Source organism: Canis aureus, chromosome 2 (genome assembly GCF_053574225.1).
Source record: "Canis aureus isolate CA01 chromosome 2, VMU_Caureus_v.1.0, whole genome shotgun sequence".
Taxonomy (NCBI): domain Eukaryota; kingdom Metazoa; phylum Chordata; class Mammalia; order Carnivora; family Canidae; genus Canis; species Canis aureus.
In genome coordinates this window covers 30,735,666-30,753,362 of record NC_135612.1, presented here as the reverse complement: position 1 = coordinate 30,753,362, position 17,697 = coordinate 30,735,666, and the positions used below count along the sequence as shown (strand labels likewise).

At 39.9% G+C, this 17,697-nt stretch overlaps 1 protein-coding gene across 1 annotated transcript in view; it reads left to right on the top strand.

The window, feature by feature from the left end:
• Positions 1–17,697, top strand: part of SV2C (synaptic vesicle glycoprotein 2C) — a 209,213-nt gene that overhangs the window by 51,329 nt on the left and 140,187 nt on the right. The window contains exon 2 of the mRNA XM_077867670.1: positions 1,494–2,169. Coding sequence (XP_077723796.1) covers positions 1,593–2,169 — 577 coding nt within the window. The 5' untranslated portion in view covers positions 1,494–1,592. The remainder of the gene's footprint in view (positions 1–1,493; positions 2,170–17,697) is intronic.

Below are 17,697 nucleotides of genomic sequence, written 5' to 3'. Positions count from 1 at the left end.
ATCCTCCCATCTCTCCCTCCCCCTGCCTCTCAACTATCCAAAAAAGGAGAGCAAGCACAAAAACCCTCCATTGAGACATTTGGCAAAAAGCCTTGTAATCATATGTTTATTTTAATTTCATTTTGTCGTCTTCCAAAACAGGCCTGTGCAGAACCACGTTTCTGTTTGCCTCCTAAGCATGTGAAATTATTCAGGGGTAACGATACACAGTCCATTTGTAAACAAACATCTTTTTGTCTTTTTTTGCTGTTTTGTGTGTGTGTGTGTGTGTGTGATATCTGAATGAGCAATTTAAGTGTATGTTTGTATAGCTACTTACCAAGTATTTTATACTGGGTTACAAAAAGGAGGAGGTATGGGTGGTTATCTTGTAACTCATGGTTTGCAACGCTGCAACAGAGTGGAGCTTGGGGAGTAAATGAGGGAGGAGTACACTCTCTCATCTTTATGTCATCTGTCTACAATGGTGGGCCGCCAGAGGAGACAGCTCAGTGGACAGGTGAAAGATCACTTGCCATGAGTTCAGCCCAAATGTGAGCCAAGACCCAGGGTGCTCTTGGTGAGAAAGAAACCCAGATGTTAGGTCATGGGAGACCCATGACTCTGATACAGCAGTTCAGATGGAGTGGCAGCAGGACAAGGGGCGTATGTGTGTCCGGGGAGGGAGAAGTTAGAGACAAAGCCTAGAGTGCATACAGGGTAGGGTTGGGAAGGGACACGGACTATGGCTTACTTGTCCCTGTTGGCCTGGGAGTGACTCCTGAAAGGACAGATCCTGACCAGACAAACTGTATGTTCTAATTCCATGTTTTTCAAAGGTATCTGTGAAATCATTTGACGAACTCTGCCCATTTTCTACCAATATGATGGTTACATTAGGGAGAAATGCCCAATTGCAGTTTTGGGTGCCATGTGAGTCTTTGTTATTTATTGGAAGGAGATATAATGAAAGTAGAAGGGCAATACATTTTACACACACACACACACACACACACACACACACACGATTCAATAGTATCATGTATAGAGCTGCCTGCCTGCCATTTTGTTTTTTTCCTTTCAATATTAGGAAATAAGGTCAGACAGGATTCTCCTCATATTCTGGTTTTGCCTTTGCAGTGTGTGCATATGTCTCTGAGCAATACTATTTTTCTCAATCAGAATGTGTTAGATGTACTTTTAGAGGTGTCAGATGTCCTGTTTTACTCTCAGGGGAATGTCTGTATATTCTATGCAAAGATCCCAGGGGACAGAGTTCCTTAAACACCAAATAATAATAATAACAAAAGTAAAACCCATAAATATTCCGAGTGCTGATCACACCTGAGCAAAGAACCAGAATCTGATGTGCATGTGGACAGTAAGATTAAAGAAAGGAAAAGCTAATTCTGTGTCTTAGTCTGAGGGGGCAGTGAAAGGAGACCGAGAAATAGATGATGAAAAAGACAAGCAAGGAATAATAAATATCTTGTGTGGTTTTTCTTCTTTCGCAGTTCTGTTTTGACCCCAAAGTGGATGATGCAGTCAGGGCTGAACCACTAATCAGAGTCTGAAAATTTCCCATCTTCGTGTTGGCCATCGGTTGAGATAAGATGGAAGATTCTTACAAGGATAGGACTTCACTGATGAAGGGTGCCAAGGACATCGCCCGAGAGGTGAAGAAACAAACAGTGAAGAAGGTGAATCAGGCCGTGGACCGGGCCCAGGATGAATACACGCAGAGGTCCTACAGTCGGTTCCAAGATGAAGAAGACGATGACGCTTACCCACCAGGAGAGACCTATGATGGGGAGGCTAATGATGATGAAGGCTCCAGTGAAGCTACTGAGGGTCATGATGAAGATGATGAAATCTATGAGGGGGAGTATCAGGGCATCCCCAGCATGAACCAAGGGAAGGACAGCATTGTGTCAGTGGGGCAGCCCAAAGGGGATGTGCACAAGGATCGGCAGGAGCTGGAGTCAGAGAGGAAAGCTGAGGAGGAGGAGCTAGCCCAGCAGTATGAGCTAATAATCCAAGAGTGTGGTCACGGGCGTTTCCAGTGGGCCCTTTTCTTTGTCCTGGGCATGGCCCTTATGGCGGATGGTGTGGAGGTGTTTGTTGTTGGCTTCGTGTTGCCCAGCGCTGAGACAGACCTGTGCATTCCAAATTCAGGATCCGGATGGCTAGGTGAGTGCACCATGTCCATGAGACAGATTCTGAACCCAGATTATTTGTGAGCATAGTCGACAACTAGAATAAATACATTTCATCTAGAATGCTATGTTAGTTAATATCTAACACCATATTTTCTCTATCATCTGTCCATCAATCAATCCAACTTACATCTTTATGCATTTCAAAGTGTTAGAGTAATATATTTTAACCTACATTATAAGTGTTTCATTGGTTTCTCCTTTATTAACTTCCAAAGATATGCCATTAGAAGTAAATAAAGCTATTACATGAAAGCCCATTTGAGTACTTCTCTAAGTATAAAGGTTAATTCTATAAAACAGACAGATGTGATTTCAAATTTCAAATTTTATGTGTAATACTATGATTTGAATGCTTTGGGGACCCTGCTAATTTTATTTTTTTTGTATAATCTATGTGTATGTTTGCTTGTTTATTTCTTCAGTTAGTCTTATTCATAGAATTTTCTCTAGATGACTTTTTCTGTTTTTCAAAGTTCATGCCTTTGTGCCTACAGTGGAAAAGCTTCCTCATATGATTTAAAAATCTCTTTCAAGTGATATTAATACCTAAATTATATGTATAAAAATAATATGACCTCTCTATAAAATATCTAGATAGCAGATCTGATTTTTGTTTTAAAGTTATCATGGGGCATCTGGGTGTCTCAATCAGTTAAGCATCTGACACTTGATTTTGGCTTAGGTCATGATCTTGGGGTTGTGATATTGAGCCCCACATCGGGCTCTGTGCTGGACATGGAACCTGCTTGGGATTCTCTCCTTCTCTCTTCCTCTGCTCCTCCCCCTGCTCATGTTCCCACACACTCTCTAAAATAAATAGGTAAATAAACAAATAAAAATGCAACAAAAATAAAGTTACCATGCACTCAAGGTTCATGTTATTACAAAGTCTCAGTTAACATTCCCACTTACTTCCCTTGTGGAAGGGAAAATTAGAAGGCCAAGAAGCATGCATACAGCTACATATTGCTAACAACTTAAGAGTCCACCTCAAACATTTGGCATATTAAGTCATGAGGACTTTCAAACTCCTTTGCTAATAAGCACATCTCAGAGAACATGTTCATGTGCATAAGAAATCTTTATGTGTCTCAGAGTCTGCGAGAGAGAGTAGAAATATTCGGTATCTATATTTCCAAGGGACTTCATTAAACTAAGTTTGAAAAACAAAAGTAGGCAGACAGCCTGGGTGGCTCAGCGGGTTAGTGCCACCTTCAGCTCAGGGTGTGATCCTGGAGACCCGGGATAGAGTCCCATGTCGGGCTCCCTGCATGGAGCCTGCTCCTCCCTCTGCCTGTGTCTCTGCCTCTCTCTCTCTCTCTCTCTCTGTGTGTGTGTCTCATGAATAAATAAATACAATCCTTAAAAGAAAAACAAAAGGCAACTTTTTTTGTGGAAACCTAGTAACTTTATTGAGTAATGTTATAATCATGGATGCTAATGATGGGATGAGCACTGGGTGTTATTCTGTATGTTGGCAAATTGAACACCAATAAAAAATAAATTTATTTTAAAAAAGTTTTCTGTGTTGAAAAAAAGTAAATACCATTTTTTAATAATAAATTTATTTTTTATTGGTGTTCAATTTGCCAACATACAGAATAACACTCAGTGCTCATACCGTCAAGTGCCCCCCTCAGTGCCCCCATTCACCCCCACCCCACACCCTCCTCCCTTTCCATCACCTCTAGTTCGTTTCCCAGAGTTAGGAAGTCTTTATGTTCTGTCTCCCTTTCTGATATTTCCTACCCATTTCTTCTCCCTTCCCTTCTATTCTCTTTCACTATTGTTTATATTCCCCAAATAAATGAGAACATATAATGTTTGTCCTTCTCCGATAATACCATTTTTTAAAAAATATTTTATTTTTAAATATTTTTTCTTTTTTATTTACATATTTTTAACTTTTTAAATATTTTTAAATGTCTATTTATTTATTTATTTATTTGAGAGAGAGAGAGAGCACGCGCAGCAGGAAGGTGGAGGCAGGGGAGAGGGAGGGAGACAATCTCAAGCAGACTCCCCACTGAGTGTAGAGCCTGGTATAAGGCTCAGTCTCACCACCCTGATCATGACCTGAGCTGAAATCAAGAGTCAGACTCTTAACCGAGTCACCCAGGTGCCCCAAAATCCCATTTTCATAACCTGCTCTGTGACATTGCAAGAGAGATAATCATGAATGAGAAAAAATTTTACATCTTATTCCTTTAACACTTGTTTCTTTATATGACTTCCTCCTAGCATCTATTTTTTTTAAATCACAACTCAAAGAGATAGATCCGTGGAAGCAGACTGTGAGGGAGAGTGGGTGGGAATGGGACATATTTTGCATGCTTTTGGTGATAAACTCATCTGTGTGTTCAGCCATCAAAATGCAAAACAGGATTCTGAGGAAGGTCCTTCTTCACTCGTCAGATTGATCATTTCAATGCATCGCTTGTGTATCTAGCTCTGTATTTTATCTTTGTTTTCTTTTCTTTTGGTGAGCAGATATATCTACTGTAAGCCTGGGCATGAAAATACTTATTAAGATTTTGCAAAAGGAATACATCAGCAGAACATTTTAAGAAGATAGATCCTTAGAAATACATCCACACACATATTTAATAATTGCAAACTTAATTTTAGGATAGAAATCTTTTCAAGTTGTGATCCTAGCTTTTATACTGGAAACATTTCAGGAAAATCTAAGCTAAGCTTGCCCTTGTGCCTTTATCTTTTCGGTGGTGAATGGAACCACAGTACCACCCATGGTACCCTGGTCTATTCCAGAAACCCATTAATGCTGATGATGTTACACACCGCAAGGTAGCATTCAGAAGTGTAGGTAATGCTGTAGAACAATCGGAGCACAGATATTTTCATCTTTTCATAAGTGTTGACTGCTTTAGCGAATTAAAAATGTGTCCCCAAGAGTGTATGGTTTCACTCAATGTTTTGAGTCCTCAGCAGAAGCATCTTAATGGTTTCATAACTGTGCCTTCCAGAGTTGCATTTCAATTATTTTGCCATCGTAATTTCACTTAGAATTTCATTCTAATGGAGTTTTTTTAGACAAGCATTTAAATTGTGTTGCTATTTTCATTTCATTGAATAATAGCTTTGTAATATAATTACCACACTGAGTCACAGCAGCAGGATCAAAATGCAAGAAAGATGCATGACCCATGTTTGGTGGTACTTTGGGGATATAGAGTTGCAAAATAATTTCTCTTTTGCTACTGGGCACTGTGTCATTTTCTCAAGGAAGACTGGGAACAAAAAATATGAACCAATTTATGTCTCAATTATTTGGGAGGTAGATATCTCTTGGCATTTGCTAGGAGGTTGACTTAAAGGTACTTAAGAGCATCCTGTGTGTGCATGTGTCTATGTGTATGTCTGTGTGTATATATAACATTGTAATAGGCTGGGAAAAAGTTAGAGTAAATATTTAATTATTTAGCAAGCTGCTCTTTGAAGGAATAAGTTCAGTCACTTTAAGATAATCCATGCTTTATTGCCGAAGTCTATTTATTGAGCACACTTATTATGTGCAATGCACAGTGTTACCACAAGGGATAATTGGACAAATAAGGGCCAGCTTTCTACATCCAAAGAAGTTATAGTCTGGTATGGAGAAATCGCAAATGTCTGCATGTTAGTGCATGCATGGTATATACCATATACTGCATGGTATAAAGAAGCAAGTATCAATAGCTGGAGGAGAGGCGTAAAGAGAGAGACTTGAGTCTGAGAGATCACATAAGGGGCTAGGACCTCACCAAGGCAGTGAGGAAAGGGCAAGGATTTGAGAGCTGTTCCAGGGGTAGAGTCAGCAGAAATTGGTTCTCAATTAATTTGGATGGTGAAACAAATGGATAGTTGATGAAGAGAAGACAAATCATCAAATTAAGTAATGCAGAGGACAGATTTTAACATGAGGAAGAAGGATGAAGAGTTTATTTTAGAATTTTCACTATGAGATCCTTGGGGGGAGGTGTCCGAAGAGCCCCATAGGCTACTGTTCATTTGGGTTGAAGCATGGTTGGTTTGTGAGCAATCTCATTTAAGATGACACTGCCAGTGACCTTAACCAGGGGGACGGTGGGGTTCTGCAGAATGCTGTTTATGGGGGTGGCTTTGAGGAGGACTGAGAAAGAGAAGCCGGAGCAAGAAGAGCAGCCAGGAGAGTGAGTAGACCTGGAAGTTTCTGGGAAAGGAAGAGATGTGTAACTGTCTTAGGTGCTGTCAAGACTTGCAGGAAAGGTTGCAAAGGGTCTCTCGATTCAGGCACTTAAAAAGTTCTCGGCTATGCAAACGGCTCTTTCGATGAACACAGTGAGGAGGGCTAGGTGAATAAAAGGTTCAATACCTGAAGACAACCCACATTTTTAAACAGCATATGTGGAATATCAGTGACTTCAGCTGCCACTCTGGTGTTCCAATAGATTCTGTGTTGGTAAAAAAAAAAAAAAAAAAGGATCCCTGGGTGGCGCAGCGGTTTGGCGCCTGCCTTTGGCCCAGGGCGCGATCCTGGAGACCCGGGATCGAGTCCCACGTCGGGCTCCCGGTGCATGGAGCCTGCTTCTCCCTCTGCCTGTGTCTCTGCCTCTCTCTCTCTCTCTCTGTGACTATCATAAATAAATTAAAAAAAAAAAAAAAAAAGATTCTGTGTTGGACTAAGTGGTGTTTAAGCAGTGGCTTCAGTGTGGGGCATAGCCCAAGGCCTACGAGGGAGATTGAGATGAGTAAGGATTGGTTCCTGTTACCAAGGGAAATCATGGAATTTCCCAGCTGTTGGTGTCTTAGTGATTTAGGGAGACCCTGTCATCTTAAAAGTGAGGGGAGGAGTTTTGTGAGTGTGGGCAACTTGCCTGGTCCAGGGCTGAGTACTAAGAGAGGCAGACTGTGGAACACACATCCCATGTTCCTTTCCAGTTCTCTAACATTTCCATTTAAAGTCCTGTTGATTGAGTGTACTTCTAGGAGAATACAATAATGTCAATTACTGGCAGAAATATATCTGGTATCTCAAGGGATGGTCTAAAATCATTTTTTGTTCATGGACGCCACAGTATAACCACCAGTCGGCATTAGATCTTTTTCTTCTTTTTCCAAAACCCTAATAGAAGGTATTGTCTGATTTTGTTTTTTGTTTTCTTTTTTTTTTTTTTTTTGTATATATAGACAGCACATTATGGCAACAGTCACAAATAAGGAATATAATTTTCTCTGAAAATTAGCATGTGAAATGAGCCCGTAGTACAAAGTCATCTTAAAGAGGCAGAGTAGTAGAAGTAAAAATAGAGGGAATGTAAGCCCCATGGGACCACGGGTTTTGGTCTGTATTGTTAACCACCGTCTTCCCCATACCCACATCAGTTCCAGTACATAATAGAATCTAACAAATATTTGAGATGACAGTCTCTGAGATCATTAACACTTTGAGACCTCATTGAAGATACTGATATATCAAAAGTAAACATGTGTTATTTCGAATGAGACTTCATTAGCTGTGGAGGCCGATCAGGAGGGAGTCATAGATGCAGATGTTGGAGTGCCCTTCTAAATGCTGTCAGGGTTGGTATGCCCTGACCTAAAAATTTTAACCTATGTGTTTTTGGGACCATGTGTATCCCTATTATAAGGAAGGCTACATCAGCCTGGAGTCTGTGAAGACATGAATCCTGCAGCAAAGACCTTTCCTTCTAATTCCATGCACCAAAGTACTTTAAAGATTTCAGACTCAGCTTTCTTTAGAGTTTGCCCATCGGGAATGTGCTTGCCAAACGATTCCAGTCTTCTTGGCAATTATGGGGTTTTTTGTTTTGTTTTGTTTTAATTACTAATTGTCTGCTCTGTTTTGTTCTGTTTTGTTTTGTTTTTCCATCTATCTTGGCAAGGTTGACTACTTGGGATCTATTCAGAGAGATGGATCTGTTCAGGGTGTGCTGATAGGTCCAGTTTCAGAACGTAGGACCCAGGTCCAGATCAGGACTGGGTGAAGTAGCTACCACCAAGAAGGTCTATCTGGGTGGTCTCTTGGGTTTCCCAGAGAAATGTCCTAGCAGTACGTATTAGTTTTCCTTTAGAACATCTACAGTATTAGCTGGTAGATTGGCACAATTGGGCAAAAACAGAGGTAGACCATGAACAACACCAAGGCATTAAGAATATATTCGTACAGGGATGCCTGGGTGGCTCAGCAGTTGAGGTCTGCCTTTGGCTCAGAGAGTGATCCCAGGATCCGGGTACTGAGTCCTGTGCTGGGCTCCCTGCAGGGAGTCTGCGTCTCCTTCTGCCTCTCTCTCTCTCTCTGTCTCTCATGAATAAATAAATAAAATCTTTTTTAAAAAAGAAGACTATATTTGTACATATGAATGGAATTTTACTTCTTTTTCATTTTTGGAAACTCTTGAAAGTTTGAAAAGGATTTGTAAATAATTCTAGAATAAATACAAATTTTTCTGAGTTTAGGATATATTTTTGACTAGAAATAGAACAATGATTTTTTATTTTACTCAATACTTGGCTATCAAGTCAGACTGTCTGGCATTCATATATCTTCTCTTGACAATTACAATGTTCACACAACAAAAATTTAGTGAGCACTTACTATGTGACAAGCATGATTTTAGACTCTAGGAATACAATGGTAAATAAAACAAACGAATCTCTAGTAGACCCAAAGCATGTCTTTTAACCTTTCTTTCTATAGTTTCTACCTAGGTGGTGGAATTCCTTGGAACACACGGAGTTTCTCTCTCTCTCTCTCTCTCTCTCTTTTACTTTGTTGCACTTATAAAAAAGGTGATTTCCTTGAAGGCTGAGCTGGATGGATATGACCTGAATCGTTTCTAATTTGTCTTTCTCCATTCCTCCATATGCTCCCTTATTCTTTTAGGCATTAACAAAAGAAGCTATATTCTTTTGAGATTTCTAGATCCTTTATCTTTAGCTGTCTGTATTTAAAAAACAAAACAAGCTTCAAGTTTCTGAGATATCTTTTGCTTTAGTCCTATTGACTGCTGATTGCCACTAAACTACAGGCAGAGTATAGAAACTGGCTCACTGTACATTGAACCAGGCCTTTCATTCAGTGTGTGTCACCCACTCCCAGTGCTGCCAGGTAGACCAGTAATGTCCAGGCTGATAACAAAGTGATGCAGTCTTAGCTTTATTCTAAGTTTTGATCTTTTAGCATCTGGGTGTACCTTATATATATTTTTCATTTTTATTGGAAAATAATTGGCATGCATCACTGTATAATTTTAAGGTATACAGCATGATGGTTTGATTTACATATACTGTGAAATGATTACCACACTGGGTTCAGCTAATGTCCATCTTCTCATAGATACAATAAAAAGAAAAGAGAAAAAAAGGCAAAGATTTTTTTTCCTCATCATGAGAACTCTCAGAAATAAGAACCCTCTTAGCAACCTCCCCACTGTAGTTGACTCTTGAACAACCATGGGGATTAGGGGCACAACCCTCTACATAGTCAGAATTCCCCCTGTAAGGTTTCACTCCCCAAAAACTTAACTACTAATAGCCTGTTGTTGATAGGAAGCCCTACTGGTAACATAAACAGTCTATTGACACATAATTTGTATATTACATGTGTTATATACCATATTCTTATAATAAGGTAAGCTAGAGAAAAGAAACTCATAAGAAAGAGAAAATACATTTACTATACTGTATTTATCAAAGCAAATCTGTGTATAACCCACATGGTTTGAATCCGTATAGTTCAAACCTGTGTTGCTCAGGGGTCATCTGTATAGGTGTTGTCTATAATTGTCATTTTGTACATTACATCTAGTACTTACTTACAGCTGGAGATTTGCACCATTTGACTACCGTCCTCCATTTCTCCCTAGATCACCCTCTCTCCCCTCTGCCTCTGGTAACCACAGGTTTGGTCTCTTTTTCTATGAATTTTTTTTTTGGCTTTTGGATATTTGTTTTTGTTGTTTTACATTCCACATAAGCGAGATCATACCGTGTTTCTCTTTCACCATCTGTCTTATTTCACTTAGCATAACGCCTTCAAGGTCCAAACATGTTGTTGCAAATGGTAGGATTTCCTTGTTTTTTTTAAATGGCTGAGTAATATTCCAGTGTATGCACATGTGTGCGCATTTGTGTGCACACATGCATGCATGTCCCATAACTTTTTCTTCCATTCACCCATCAATAGACATTTAGATTGTTTCCATGTCTTGGCTATTGAAATAATGCTGCTATGAACATGGGAGTATAGGTATCTTTTCAATTAGAACTTTTGTTTCCTTTGGATATATTCCCAGAAGTGGAATTGCTAGATCATATGGTAGTTCTATTTTTTTATTTTATGAGAATCCTTCATGCTATTTTCCCCAGGGGTTGTATCCATTTATAATGCTACCAACAGTGCACAAAGGTTCCCTTTTCTCTACATGCATGCTAGCACTTGTTATCTCTTGTCCTCTTGGTGATGGCCATTCTGACGGGGGTGAGGTGATAGCTTATTGTGACTTTAATTTGCATTTCCATAATGATTACTGATGTTGAGTTTCTTTTCATATCCATGTTGGCTTTTCATGTCTCTTTTTTGGAGAAATGTCTATTTGGCTCCTTTGCTCATTTTTAAATTGGGTTGTTTTTTGCTATTGAGTTGTGTAAGTTCTTTAAATATTTTGAATATTGACCCCTTATCAGATATATCATTTACCAATATTGTTTTTGCAGTCCATAGGTATTCTTTTCACTTTGTTGTTGGCTTCTTTTGCAGTCCAAAAACTTCTGTAGTTTGATGTAGTCCCACTTGTTTATTTTTTATTTTGTTGCTTGTGCTTTAGGTGTCATATCCCAAAACTCACTACCAAAAGCCATGTCGAGGAGCTTTTATTCATATTTCTTCTAGAGTTTCATGGTTTCAGGTCTTACATTTAAGTCTTTAATCTATTTTGAGTTCATTTTCAAGAGTGTTAAAAGTTATGGGTATAGTTTTATGATTTTACATGTAAATATCCAATTATCCCAACACCATTTATTAAGAAGACTCTCTTTTCTCCATTGAGTATTCTTTGCTACCTTGTCAAATATTAGTTGGTCATATATGCTTATTTCTGGGCTTTTGATTCTCTTCCATCAGTTTGTCTTTTTTTATGCCAATACCATACCATTTTTGATGACTAAAGCTGTATAGTATACCTTGAAATCAGGGAATGTGATGCCTCCTTCTTTGTTCTCCTTTCTCATTATTTATTTGGCTATTCGGGGTCTTTTGTGGTTTCACATGAATTTAAGGAGTATTTTTCTTACTTCTGTAAACGTGTTCTAAATTTTTAAAATGAAGGGCTTTGTGCTCTAAAAGTGTAGGCTGCAGATTTCAGTATCAGCAGCTGTGTACCCTGTCTAATCTCTTTGTCATTGACATCTGCCTTGGTGTCTTGAAGGAGGTTTGATACCCACTCTGTGTGTGTGTGTGTGTGTGTGTGTGTCTGTGTGTGCGCACCCTCTGGTTCTGTTTAGCCTCTAAACTGTCACAGTGATTCTAATTGGAATTAAAAAGTTATTGGCTTCTAGAGAACATCCTGTCCACCAACACTAGCAAAATCTTATTTGGATTCATTATTGCCCAAATTGGAAAAGAAGACTCAATAATTTGTTGCCATTATATTCCTGGGTCTTATTTCCTCTGGTCATTCATATTCTCCTGAGAGAAGTGAAGTTTCTTAACATCCTTGTGGAGCTGGCCCGAAAGAAGAAAAGATTCCTCCATCCAGAGAGTCTGGGATCCATTTTCACTGGATAGGAGTAAACAGAAACTCCATGCACCATTCCTGAAACTGGCCAATAAGCAGTATTCTGGGATGATGAGAGTGTGAGAGTAAATGCCTTTCTGTTACCTGGAGGCTCTTTGGGGATTTTCCCACAATACAGCTTTGAATCTGAAGACTCATCCTTGCATCCTGACTCTCTATATCTTTACATCCTAGAATACTCCTGAAAGAGGATTCTAATTCCATTGGTGGACCTGGCCTTAGGTATCCTGATTCAGTCTGGAACTCTCCCTGAAATCACTGTAGAACTTGCTGATCTGTTGTCAGTTTAGAGAATTTGTTAATTGCAGGTTGGTTTAAATAAGGCGATCTGAAGTGTTAATCACCTAATAACTACAAATAATTTGGGTTTGTAGATTTGAATTCCAAACTTGAAGATGTAATCTCTCCCTTTCATGGGAAATATAACCTCTCATATTCTCACATAATAAGAGTTTTTATAGGACCTAAGCTTCCTGCAGAATGCTCCAGAGAGTAGGAAATGATTTGATTACATTCATCTTGAAGAGTTAATCTGATAAATTACTGAAGTAAGTATTCCCAACCCACATCTTTGCAAAATGACATTCCTACCTTAAACTTAGAAATTTCTGATTGGCCTTTTTAAGGTTGTGAGAGAAAAAGTAAAAGAGGTCCTTGGGTATAGTTCTTATCTTCAATTTCAAAATTGAGATCTCAAAAAAAAAAAAAAAAAAAAAAAAATTGAGATCTCTTATCAAATATAAAATGATGAGGACACAAGGAGTTTTTCCAATTAAACTTTTTTAATGTAAGTAATTTGCTTAAAAAGTGAATATGATAATCTTTAAACTATTTTCACATCTCTCTATTATCTAAATGCTGAAGATGATAAATTTTGTTATGTGTTTTGCTACATTAAAAATGCAATCTTCCAATGCATATTAGAAATGAACAAATATTTCTAAATGTTGGAATATTGCGTATTTTTTAAAGATTTTGTTTATTTATTTGACAGAGAGAGAGACCGACAACACAAGCAGGGGGAGGGGCACAGGGAGAGGGAGAAAAAACTCTCTACTGAACAGGGAATCTGATGTGGGGCTCAATCCCAGGACTCTGGGTTCATGACCTGAGCTGAAGGCAGACGCTTAATCGCCTGAGCCACAAAGGTGCCCCAAGAATATTGCTTATTTTTGCCATTAATTTTATTTTTGGAAAAGCCTGGAAACAGAGAAGCTGACAGCTGAGAAACTGCTCAACATCCTAGTACAAACACTTTGCGTAGCCAGCTTACAGTGTGGGGCTGCTATGTACAGTTGTGCAAGTTGTAACCTGCACAAAGGCACCTGACTGCTGCTGGAATTTAGCCCTCCTTCTACTCACCAAGCCATTCACCCTGGCTTGAGGCAGCTTCCACCTGCCTGTAGAAAAAGGCGACTTTTGCAAGTTCTTCTACTCCAAGGAGGCCCTTTTTTGTTATTCATTCACCTAGCTGAGCACCTTTCCCCAGTTAACACAGAGGAGCCTACTATGCCAAGAGGCTCCATTACTTGGGGGTCTAGGCCAGGTAGTGGGGAGCCTGAGGAGATTCAAAAGGAGGAAGGAGGTAAGAAACCAAGGTCTTACCCTTCCAAGAACATATGGCAGATTTGGATTATTCAGAAGAGGGGAAAGATGAAAGGAAAAGCATAACTGAGGTGCAAATATAATTCAGTAAATATTCACCTAAACAGTTATAGTTGTTGGGTGCTAAGTGTAGTCAAATGGGGTTTATTTTCATACATTGTGTGCCTAGTCTCACCAGCTTAAAATACTTCCAAAATGTTGAGAAGTGAGAGACTTTGTGTTTGTAAATGCACTGCATTCTAATGACCTGGAACAACAGAAGTGGAGAGAGTAGATCTGGGACACCAGGTCTATGAAAAGTGCTTTCAGCAGAGGGCTCTAATCCCTCTCCCAGCCAGGGGCAGGCATGTATTTATTGCCTAGAAATTGCTGAGTTTTGTTTTGGGGGGAAAAATGGCATAATTTCCACCAATCAGAGATTTCATTGTCTTAAGTTTCTTGCTTTAATCATTCCAAAATCTGACATGAGGATACTTCTCTCTAAGGAATAGGGTGAAAACCCCTTTTACTGTCAGACAGTATGATTGAGTCCCTTCCACCTGGGGCTTCCGTTGGGCGCTTGGGTTCTGTAGAGCTACCATCTAGCTCCGTGTGCTGAGCTGCGTGAAAGAGCAGAAGCCTCCTCTCCTGCCCTTTGGAGGCAGGCTGGTGCCTGGGTGGAGATGAGAGAAGCCTTGAGGCTCAGAGCCCTAAGACAGTAGGAGGAGCTTTTCAGATTTGCCCTGATCTTGGTCATAGCTGAGGCTTCCTGCCAACGCTACCTATGTGTCTGGCACCTCAAGGGCAGGAAGTACAGCCAAAGCTAAAATTAGCAGAGAGGGCATATTAAAGAAGTGCCGCGGATGGAAGGTCCCCAGGCAGAGGTCAGGATGGGGTGCCCTTTGTGGTGGGGAATGGAGCATGTGACGGGCTTCATACTTTGTCCACTTTATCTACCTATCTCACAGTCTTTTGTTCACCCTGCCTCTTCTAGTAACTTTGCACCATTGTCCTTAGTAAATGACTTCAATAGAATTAACATTAAAAATAAAGAAAAGAGAAGACCTTGCTTTAGGACAATGGACTCTGCTAGTTATGCCTCTGGGGAGGGAGTTCTCAACCAAACAGAAGGCCTCCTATCCTGCACTGTGGCTAGGCCGGGGCTGGGTGGAGTGGTCAGCATGCATCTGTGCCATCAGGGCAGCCAAGCAACATCAGAGAAAGTTGGGGTGGGAGAGGAAGGAGAGAATCTTCTTTCCTGACACCCAGGGAAGAGCTCAAGGAGAGCAGGATGGAGCCACACCACCTGGGACTTCCATAGGGCAAACTGTCTTGGAGTTGCTAGGATGCACTTTGCATCCACATAGCACCCTTGGTTCATGCCTGGGAGAGTTCTGTTTAGAGGCATAGCAGAGGATTAGGCTCTTAGAGGGGAAGTTAAAGGCGCTGCTTAACATTCAGTCAGGAAGAGAAGATGAGAACGTTTGGCATTGCTCTACCTAAGATAGGATGGTAATAAGGTGCTTTCAAGTAAGTGCTGGAGCACAGATTTCTTCTAGGAGACTTAGATAAGATTTCTGTTGTTCTTCAGAGAAATAAGCATTTTGGGAATAGTTTGCAGCATATGAATTACCAAAGATCAATACACAAAAGAAATTGTATTCCTGATGTCTTTTGGCATTTAAATTTAGGTATTTGTAATGTTGAGAGAGAAGAGAAAAAGTTGTTTTAAGTAAAATCATTACCAAGAATACCTCCATCCTTGGGTGGGATTTGCATGAACCAAAGTGAGACGGGATGCCTGGGTGGCTCAGTGGTTGAGCATCTGCCTTCAGCTCAGGGCATGATCCCCGTCTGGAGATCTAGTCCCACATCGGGCTCCCTGCGAGGAGCCTGCTTCTCCCTCTCTCTATGTCTTTGCCTTCCTCTGTGTCTCTCATGAATAGATAAATAAAATCTTAAAAAAAAAAAAAAACAAAAAAAAGTGAGAACGAAATGTGTGGCCCCTTTTCTGCAAAGAGGCTGTGGCCAGATTAGCAGAGAGACCTGCAGTTAACCCAGTCTATATGGATATCATGTGCCTCCTGGAAGGAAAGAACCCATGGTGAGAGGCCAGGGTCGAGGCTACTGGGTAAGATTTTAGATGGGGGAGGTGGTTGGGTGCTTGAAGTTGTCTTCAGAGCTGGAGGGAGTTCACCTGTCTCCCGCATTTGAGGAGATGCCAGGATGAGCAGTGAGCTCTGCACACAAACAAAAGTCTTCCCGCAGTGGCTTCTCCTGCCCTGTTTCCTGAGTTTTCCTGGGAATCAGGGCCCTGATGGGGCTCCAGGTCTTAGTAGCAGCTGCTCCTGCAGGTAGCTTTCTTCCTGACAGATTCCAGACTATTTCTGGGCATGGAGTTTGCCATAATGGCCTCTCATATAAGAATAATCTAGACTGCTGAATTCTTGTTAAGCTTCTTGGGGGATATTTGAGAATGAAGGAAGGGATTTGGGTATGGATGAATTATGCTACTTAAAAGCCAGAGGGAACAAATAATATAACCTAGAGTATTCTGTAGGCAGGTTTTTCAATAAACTTGGAGTCAAGATAATCATTAGATTAAAATGTGTGACTTCACTATGTAACTTGTGTGAGAAGTGAGGTGTTTATTTTATGTAAATAAATAAAGTTTACCTCCTTATAAGTCAAAGCTCTTCTTATTTAAGCCAATTTCTTAAACAGAAATCAAAGGTGTTTTATATTATTTCTAAATTTATCTTATATTTTTTTAAACGTGTCCTTATGGTTCAGGATATCGATCTTTATTCTTTATGTAATACTTTAGTTTTGCTTCACCCCTTTCTATCATCCCATCTCTGCTGCCACTTTAACTGTCTCTAATTCATCCTCCGATGTTTCTGTGGATTAGGAAACTAGGTAACTAAGGTTGTTAAGAATTATTTGTTAAATAAAAGTAAATAGACAATGAGAAAGAACTGAATTATTAGGCAATTGCTTGACTTTATAAGTGAACCTTTGTACCCAATAAATGGGATGTCCACAAGCCAAGCTCAAGGTTCTGGAAGAGTAGGCATTGGAAGAACATTGGAAGTTTGACTTTTGGTGTGTTACTATATATCTTTTTTTTTTTTTCAATTGCAAATAGCTCTGTAAATAAAGCTAGGGCTCAGCTGTGTACCAGGTATTCTGGTGAAAAGTCAAGTAGCTGGCTTAAATTATTTTATGGGTGGAATTTAAATAAATGCTTTAAGAGTTTAGAACTAATGCAAAATAAACAAGTCTTTGAAATGTTAACTTCCCTATTCTTGGTGATGTGGTCACTGGCCATGACTATGACCTCTTGATGCTCTGCATTCCCCCCCTAAATGGTTTTTGGGATGGGTACTTTTTCATATAGCAGCCTACTTGCCATTGCTCTTCAGATCATTCCTGAGGGAAGAGGGTGGAGGATTCAGGTCACATCACATCCCTGATCAAAATGTTTGCTGGTTAGTATTTAGATCGCCTGAAATTCCTGAGTATGGTGTTCAAAGCTCTCTTCATAACCTGGGCCTAATCTATTTTTCCTATCTTGTCTGCCACTCACTCCTCTCCCTCAAATATTCCAAAATCAGGATATATATAGAGTTACCAGATAAAATACAGGGTGCCTAGGTAAATTTGAATTAGAAATAAATAACAAGAAAATGATATTTTTATAAAAGTGTGTCTCATGCAACATTTGGGATACACTTAAAATATGACTTGTTTATCTGAAATTCCAATTTAACTGGTCATCATTAGTTGCCAACTGGTCATCTGGCAACCCTACTGGTAGTGGTGATAACAGCAGGAGGGATTCCAGTTTGTTCTTTGCCTTCTGTATGTCGGGCATCCCATCAGTCATTCAATTCACTACCTCATTTAATCACAATCACATCCAATCTCAGACTTTGTGAATCAGTGCTGAGGAACAGCCTCTGGGAACTGTATATATGTTTTATAAGCATCCCGAATGCTTGTCGTTCAAAGGAAAGTTTTAGAAACACTATGATCTAGGCCACTGCTTCTCAGACACTGTATGCAGCCATCACCTAAGGATGCAAGTTTTGGTACAGCAGACCTGGGGTTGGCTC